The sequence below is a fragment of the Bidens hawaiensis genome, unplaced genomic scaffold, assembly GCF_021521415.1.
Source record: "Bidens hawaiensis isolate Kalapana, Puna unplaced genomic scaffold, B.hawaiensis_p1.1 tig00037217_1, whole genome shotgun sequence".
Taxonomy (NCBI): Eukaryota; Viridiplantae; Streptophyta; class Magnoliopsida; order Asterales; family Asteraceae; genus Bidens; species Bidens hawaiensis.
This window is the reverse complement of record NW_027496491.1, coordinates 18,045-26,506: the sequence shown is the minus strand read 5'-3', so window position 1 is coordinate 26,506 and position 8,462 is coordinate 18,045. Positions and strand designations below refer to the sequence as shown.

At 35.9% G+C, this 8,462-nt stretch overlaps 1 protein-coding gene across 1 annotated transcript; it reads left to right on the top strand.

Moving 5' to 3' along the window:
* The first annotated feature begins 3,116 nt into the window (after positions 1 to 3,116).
* LOC143589093 (zeatin O-glucosyltransferase-like) lies at positions 3,117 to 5,226 on the top strand. Its single transcript, XM_077069945.1, has 2 exons — positions 3,117 to 3,734; positions 4,283 to 5,226. The coding sequence occupies exons 1-2, from the start codon at positions 3,125 to 3,127 to the stop codon at positions 5,056 to 5,058; spliced, it is 1,386 nt and encodes a 461-aa protein (XP_076926060.1). The 5' UTR covers positions 3,117 to 3,124; the 3' UTR covers positions 5,059 to 5,226.
* The last annotated feature ends 3,236 nt before the right edge of the window (positions 5,227 to 8,462 follow it).

Below are 8,462 nucleotides of genomic sequence, written 5' to 3'. Positions count from 1 at the left end.
CCTCAATATTTTGACGATTAAAGTTAACAGGGTTAATGGGTCGGACAAAAAGTGAAGAAATAAAAGCAAAGGATAGGAGCTAAGGGGCCAAATTTTAAAAACACGGTCTCAAGTAGTTCATGTTTATTTACTACAGGGAAGCAAATTATACTTTATTCATTATTTTATTTTTGAAACAAGAATTAAATTAATACGGTACCAAATTAATGTTTTGGCCTTAAGTATTATCTACTATACTATTAAAACAATAACTATTTCCAAAAATAACATTTATTCTCATAATTTCTTACTAATAAAATAATTCAAAATTAAATTAAATTACATTCAACTTAATCACATTCAATATATAATTCAATATAAATTAAAAACTATTATGTTTTTCTTTTCAAAGTTTCATGGTAGTTATTTTTATTTTGGTTTCATTTCGGGTTTTGTTTTTGTTCGGTTTTAGTTTTTATAAATCTGATTCGTTTCAGTTTCGTTTTAGACGGGTTTAACTTTATTCATTTTTTGTTTCGGTTTTTACAATTTTTGTTTTTGGTTCGCTTTCAGATTTATCGGTTTTAGTTTTTCAGTTTCATTTCGGTTTTGTTTTAGTTTTATTGGTATTTGGTTTTATTTAGGTTTTCGGTTTTAGTTTTGTTTTCAATTTAGTTTCATTTCAATTTTTTTAGTTTGTTCAGTGTTTGGTTTTAGTATATATTGAAAATGAAATAATATGAAGGGTTCACAAAATAAGTGAAAGGTTCACATGGGTTTCAACTTTCAAGTGTTTTGAAGTTATTGAAGCTTTATATTTTTTTTTGAATCTTCACAGCCACTAATAATGAATTCGCATTTGATAGAAAGGATTTCAAAAGTTAAGAACGTTGTATGTGTTACCCTTCATTTTCTTCTTAATCTGCAAGTGTGTTATTATTTTCATTTATGAAAATGGGTCATTTAAGAAATATTTTTTGATTTGCTTTGGCTTGGATCAAAACGGGTCATGTTAAAAGGGTATCAGTTTAGTTCGGATCAACGAGTCAATATAAAAAGGCATCGATTTCATTCTGGTTTCAATGGGTCTTTTTAAAATCGCATTGATTTGGTTCTGGTCATACCAGGTTAATTTAAAAGATAACGATTTGGTTCGTGTTTAAATGGGTCATTCTAAAAGCGTAACGATTTGATTCTGGTCAAAACATGTCATTTTAAAAAGATTTAGATTTGGTTCTGGTTCTTAAATGAGCTTTAAATGTGCTTCAGTTTATGAGAGTGCAGGACTTTTCACATGAAATGTAAAATCAGTTTTCGTAGTCAGTTAGTCACTATGTTTGTTAGATTGGTATATGAATGTTCATGTCGTCAACTGTGTACCCGGTCCAGGAATAAAAGAAGCCCGAATCATTCTTGGATGCTTATCGGGAATCTTTCCTGGATGCTTATTTTCTGATTTGTTTGCTTTCCAGAATAATGTTAGTGAAGTCTGTTTGTTTTATATTAATATTAATTTTTAAAGTTTATGAAGTTTATGTTTTAAAGTTTTAAATTTTCTTCGTAGACATTATACTATATAAAGTCATTTTTTGTAAGTTTATGAATTTAAGTACTTTGTTTGCGTATGAATATGAATTCCAATTAAAAATCATGTTGTTTCAAAAAATATGTTAAAAAATAATTAGTCGTTTGAAATTGTATATATATTTACTTGACGATTTTTATATTTCCACCCGTGTCGTACACGGATCAATAAGCTAGTTCCTTATATAAATGAACAACTTTTGTCTACATAAAATTTGTGTTTGGGCATAATCGGTCCCAGTGTTTTATTATATTTGTTTCATATTAATTCATATGCTTGTTTATTTGTTTTAACTTTCTTCCCTATTTTATAGACCTATCTGGTGTACTTGGTATGTTAACTTTTGTAAATATGGCTACACCTACTAGGCAAATAGTTCATTTTATGTGTTCATTGTTCTAATCTGCGTGCTTTCTTTTCAAAATCCAGTTTCTAGTCTTCGTCTTATGCTTCGAGTTTTTGTTATGGCGAAAGTTGTTAATGTAATTTTGTGGCTTCTTATCTTTTGCATTTTATCTTGTTTTTATTATTATACTCCGTTGTCTTTATATTTAGAGTTTTCTATATTGAAATTGTGTTCCTGTAGGCCAATTTCAGTTTTTTTTTCTTATCAACGTTTTGGAATTTATTGACCAACGTTAACCGATTACAATGTCATGCACTTTAGGTACACAAGTTTTTTGATTTTGGGTCTATATTATTAACCAATGTTAACCAATTATAAATTAATGTAAATGTCTTGACTTCAAATGATTAATGTAACTGGTTACTAAGAACTACAAATGGTTAACCATGGTTAACCGATTACCAAAGGGGGTCAATTTTTCCTTTTAGGTTCTTCAATCGGGTCATAGTAAATATTATGTGATTAAGCTAATGGATCAACTTTACTTTTAATCTAATAACATATTTGGTTTTTTATAAATTATTTTATCTTTTAACACAAGAATATAACTAATAGGAGGGCAAAACGTTATTTCCGTCATATAGTTTGATTTTTCTTGTCATTTCCATCCAAATGTTTTTTTACGTATGGCCACCTTCAAGTTTCTGAAAGTTGCAATTTCGATCCAATTCATTAGCTAAAGTAATTATTTATGTTAAAAGTTAATGTGAAATTACTAAAATATCCTCACTAACAAATAGCAAGCGTGGTTTGACCAGATGTGTTTCTCAACATTTGAGTGCCAAATCAAAATCATTCTTCACCCTTTCACCCCATTGGTTTAGCTTTTAACCATACATCATAGCCTCATAGGAACTTCATACTTTTAAATTACGCGGGACCAAATTAATGTTTGCATGTAAGTACTGATTATTAACTAACCAAATTAAATTACATTTATGTTTTCGAGATGTCAGAAAAGAAAATCCATGCATATTATTATTGTTACATGTTTTACAAATAGAAAGATGATCAGTTTAATTAACATTAATACAAAAACGTACTAAAGTTCAAAAAGTCATTATCGCATCATTGTAATAAACGTATGACTTCTTTGCATTCAACCACAATTTCTAACCCGATCCAACTACCATTTCTAAGTCTTGTTTTCTACCATGGCGGCCGTTGACCAACCCAACATAGCCGTAGTCGTCGTCCCTTTCCCGGCACAAGGCCATCTCAACCAGCTCCTCCACCTCTCCCGCCTCATTGCTGCCTACAACATCCCCGTCCACGTCATCACCACCACCACCCACGGCCGCCAAGCGAACACCCGAATCCCACTTTCACTCTCCACCAATATCCATTTCCACCACCACCCCACCCCTCACTTCCCTTCACCACCACCCGACCCCACCGCCGCCACCAAGTTCCCCACACAACTCATCCCGGCTTTCCAATCCGCCATGCATCTCCGACAACCCTTTAACGACTTACTTTCAACACTTACGCCATTGGTTAAACGTGTGGTGGTTATTTTTGACTATCTTATGGGACCGGTTGTTCAAGATGTTATTTTATATGCTAACGTGGAAGCTTATATGTTCTCGTGTTGTTCGGCTTTTGCGGGGTTTTGGTACTACCACGAGGCCGGTGGGGGGGCTCCTCTGGATGAGGAGCTTGCGGGGATATTGAAAGAACTTCCGACTAATGAAGATTGTTATTCGATGGAAGGGTATCAGTTTATTGCTTCCACAGATGTATCTTGCAAGAAGTTTTCGGCTGGTAAACTTAATTTACTTTAATTAAGAAGTTGATATGGTAATCAATCATAGGAGTACTGTTCATGAGCTGGGCTAAGGTCCGACTGTCCGTTCATGTACATGTTTAGATTGGTTTGTAAACAAGTTGAGCCTAGCTTGCTTGATTTATAAACAATATCTAAACTTAATTAGTGTTGAATAGTGGAAAATAATTAGTCAATTAACATAGAGTATTCAGCTAAAATTAGGACATAAGTTTTAAAGGTATATAATCATTGTTTTTTTTCTAATTGTCATCATACCAGCCACAAACCAAAAGCCTCCAATGCTCACATATACTTTATATATATTTATAATAAAGTTAGAGTAAAGTATTTGGAGTCAAGTTCAGCTGGCCGGCTCTGTTTACAAACGACTCAAATCGAGCTTGGCTTGTGTTCTAAACTATCTGAGGTAAGCTGACTTGGTTTGTAAACGAAAAGAATTCGAGCAAGCTTTTAACAAACTAAACTTGGCTTGTGTTCTAAACTATCCGCCCATATTGACCTAATGAGTAAAAGTAACTCGCAGGTACTATTTTTGATGCAAGTAGGGTTATCGAAGGCAAATACATTGATCTAATCGAACAAGTCGATTATCAAGATACACAAAAGCTTTGGGCTCTTGGCCCTTTCAACCCGGTTGAGATCACAAGCGATCCAAATCCTAAACGTCATATATTATTCGACTGGCTTGAGAAACAAGCACCTGACTCAGTTCTTTACATTTCATTCGGGACCACAACATCCATCAGTAATGAACAAATTCAAGAAATAGCTTTAGGTTTGCAGGAAAGCAAGCAAAAATTCATTTGGGTGTTGAGGGATGCCGATAAAGGAGATATATTTGAATGTGAGATCCGGAAGATAGAGCTTCCAGGTGGGTTTAAAGAGCAGGTAGGGGAGCATGGGTTGGTGGTGGTGGACTGGGTCCCACAATTGGAGATCCTAGGCCACCGGGCCACTGGAGGGTTTATGAGTCACTGTGGGTGGAACTCGTGCATGGAGAGCGTTACCATGGGTGTGCCCGTGGCAGCGTGGCCGATGCATTCAGATCAGCCACGCAACGCTATGTTGTTAACGAAAGTGTTGAATGTTGGGATGTATGTGAGGGATTGGACGCAAAGGAAAGAGTTGGTGAGTTTGAAGGTTGTTAAAGAGGTGGTTACGAGGTTGATGGTGTCGGATGAAGGAGTAGAGATGAGGAAAAGGGCGGCGGAGCTTGGTGATAGGGTTCGGCGGTCTATGATGGATGGTGGGATTGCGAGGGTGGAATTGGATTCATTTGTGGCGCATGTCTCAAGATAAATTGCGTCGAATGTTTTGGATATTTTGATATAAACGACCTTCGACGTATTTCCACTCAATAATTATGTATTTCAAAAAATTGTTTGTCAAAAGTTATGTGAACCGGAGCCGCCATAAACATCATAGTGAACTTGTTGAAATAGACTTTTCTTTTTAATAACACCACACACTATTATTTCCTACACCTAAATACATAATACATTCCTTTATATTATAAGCTTGAAGCAATTCATAACCCCTAAACATAGTTCTACAAAAATCAAGATGAGTGTAACATTAATATGTAACCAAAATATGAAGTGGGGATTCTGGGTTAAGGGTATTAAGTTGTACTTGTACCTGACCATCTATTGGTGATATAGGGGGTGTTTGTTTTTTTTTTGAGAAGCTCTTCCTGGCCTCTTTTGTCTGCGCCGCGTAGACCACACGCAGACGTTTGGGTCTGCAGATTATTTGTTTTTTGAAAGACATTTCATTAAACAAGGTATGCGCGCCCTCTTCTCGCGCAAACATGGACCAGCTACTTCTCACATCTCCTGACATCTTCTCATCTTTAATTTCATTCATCTCATTCTGAAAACTTAGAAACATACAACCCCTTCTTCCACCCTAACCTCCTGTCAACACCTGCCCATCCACCTCCGATTCCACTGGCCACCACACAGCTCCATGCCGCCGTCGCAGCACACCCAAGCCTGCCACTGCTGCTCCTCCGCCTCCCCGCTCATCAGCAAATTAGGGGAGGGTAGGGGGTCACCTGACGAGGGGTGGATTTAGGGCTTGGATAGGGTGGCGCGGTGCTCACCGTCCGACTTCCGGAGTACCATGTTTGTGGGTACACGTTAGTGTATAATGGGTCAATGCTTAGCTAGTGCCCACCCTGGGTAATTAATAGTTAGAATAGTTTAGATGAAGAGAAGAGAGTTGTGAAAGTGCAACTGTTTCTTTGGATTTTTTTTCCAATCAGGTAACGTGGTTGGGAGTAGAGGTGTTCAAAAAAACCGGTTATAGAACCGGTTTGGTCGGTTTAACCGAAAACCGGTTATTAAAAAACCGGTTAGACCGGTTATTGAACCGCCGGTTAGTACTTCGGTTACTCATTCGTGGACAAAAACCGGTTATTGAACCGGTTAGTAAAAAAACCGATTAAATTTAAAAACCGGTTATTAAAAAACCGGTTAACCGGTTAACGGTCAAAAACCGGTTAACCTTAACCGGTTTTTAGGTTAACCGGTTTTTGACCGTTATAAAACGGCCATATGACCGTTTGGGTCCTTTTTTGCCCGTTTTTTCTTGATTTCTAGCCGTTTTTTTAACATTTTACCCCCACAAACAACTATATATAGTTTAGGTTGGGTAGGTTAGCTCACACTCGATTATACAACTCTACTAGCTCTAAACGTTTATTTCATACGCGATTATTTTGTTATCTCACACTCAATTATACCACATTACCACTCCATACGCTCTTATTTCGTAGTCGTTTATTTCATACTCGTACTCGTTTATTTCATACTCGATTATACGCTCTTATTTCCGATCCTCGCCGCCATGGCCAAAGATTTACTAACGGTCCAAGCTTCCACGGTAGCTTCGGAGTCTGCTTTTTCTGTTTCTGGCAGGGTTATATCGATTAGGAGGACTCGACTCACTGCACCAGCTATAGAGATGTCGATTTGCTACAAGGATTACTTGGACTCTTTAGATAGGACACAACATCAACGCTCACTCGAGGGGGAAATGGAGTATGAAGCGGGCTTGTATGAAGACGAGGTCAATGAAGGACACACTCAACCAATGACCGATGAAGAAGCCGCGTACGACGATTACCTAAGAAATAGCTCGGGATCGGGTAGCGAATAAAATTAGTTAAAGAAACAGCAAACATGGAGGCAAATCATGAGTAAGAAACAGCAAGTTGTTCATGTAATCGTGTCTAAGCATTCTTTTTCCTAATATGTGCTCTTATTTACTTGTTGATTTGGATTTTTCTAATTTAGTTAAAGAAACAGCAAACATGGATGCAAATCATGAACAAACTGCGATTGGGAACAACAGGAGCATCTGCTAGTTCACGATTTAATGTTTGTATTTTTGAGTTAAATCATGAACAACAGTTCTTGGCAGAGATTTCTTCAGTGTTAATGATTTAATGTTTGTATTTTTGAGTTACGAATATGCGATAACGATTTAATGTTTGTATTTTTAATGTAAAAACTATAAATGAAAGTTATGTGTTTTTAATCTTTGGTTTGTTGAAAACACATTCATCAACACACACTCATACTCATCTTCCAAGCAAAGAACCCTAACAACGAAAGCAAAGAATGGCTTCGGTCAGTCCGTTTTGCCTTGTAGTTACCGGTTTGCCTTGTAGTTACCGGTTTGTTTATACTGTGAAAAAATAATGGTCTTCATTAAGTACAAAATATAAAAAAAAAATATTCGTATTTGAAACCGCGAAATTTAAAAAAAAAAAAAAAACCGGTTAATAAAAAAAACCGGTTAATAAAAAAAACCGGTTAATAAAAAAACCGGTTTATTAACCGGTTCTAACCGGTTTCTAAACCGGTCCTAACCGGTTAGACCGGTTAGGGTTTTGACAGAAAAAAACCGGTTATTAACCGGTCCGGTTATTAACCGAACCGGTTTTTTTCCGGGCCAAAAAAAACCGGTCCGGTTAATAACCGAACCGGTTTTTTTAAAAAAACCGGTTTGTGCACCTCTAGTTGGGAGGGCTAGGCAAATGAAGAAGATGAGTTCATTATTTTATTATTTTGGTGTTTTCTTATTGAATTGTTACTACTTTACTCATTTCTTAGTACTAGTATGTTGACTTTACTTTATTAAAGGGGTAAGTCAAAACTATTTGATATTTCACAACAGATAAGAGCTGCACATCAAACTCAATTTATCAATTTAATATTTTATATTTGATCTATTATACTAAATTAACAAATGTTGTTTAGCTATTATTTACATTTTGATGCTTGAGGACTTTTTTATTTAAATTTCAGCTTGTTTAAAAATTTCAGATTATTTTAGCAATTGCAGACATTAAAAAATAAACAGTCTTCTTCTTACAGACTGCAGACGTTTGGTCTACCTCTTCTGCTACAGATGCCTGCAGATGTGGTCCGCAGATTGCAGACATTTAACCTCTAAAAAAACAAGCAGCACCATAATGTTGCATGTCTTTTTATGTTATAGACGCACAAAAATATCTGCGTCATTTTACAATTCCTCGTTTTTTTTCGTACAATACATCGTTATAGGATATAGGAGTCTGTTATTTTGCAATCTAAGCTTAATTTTGTGTATACAGTTTTAATGCTCTTTTATTGTTAATTCAACATGACGTTTCCTTTCGTTACAAGCTGTGTACGGATATGACATCTTTGATG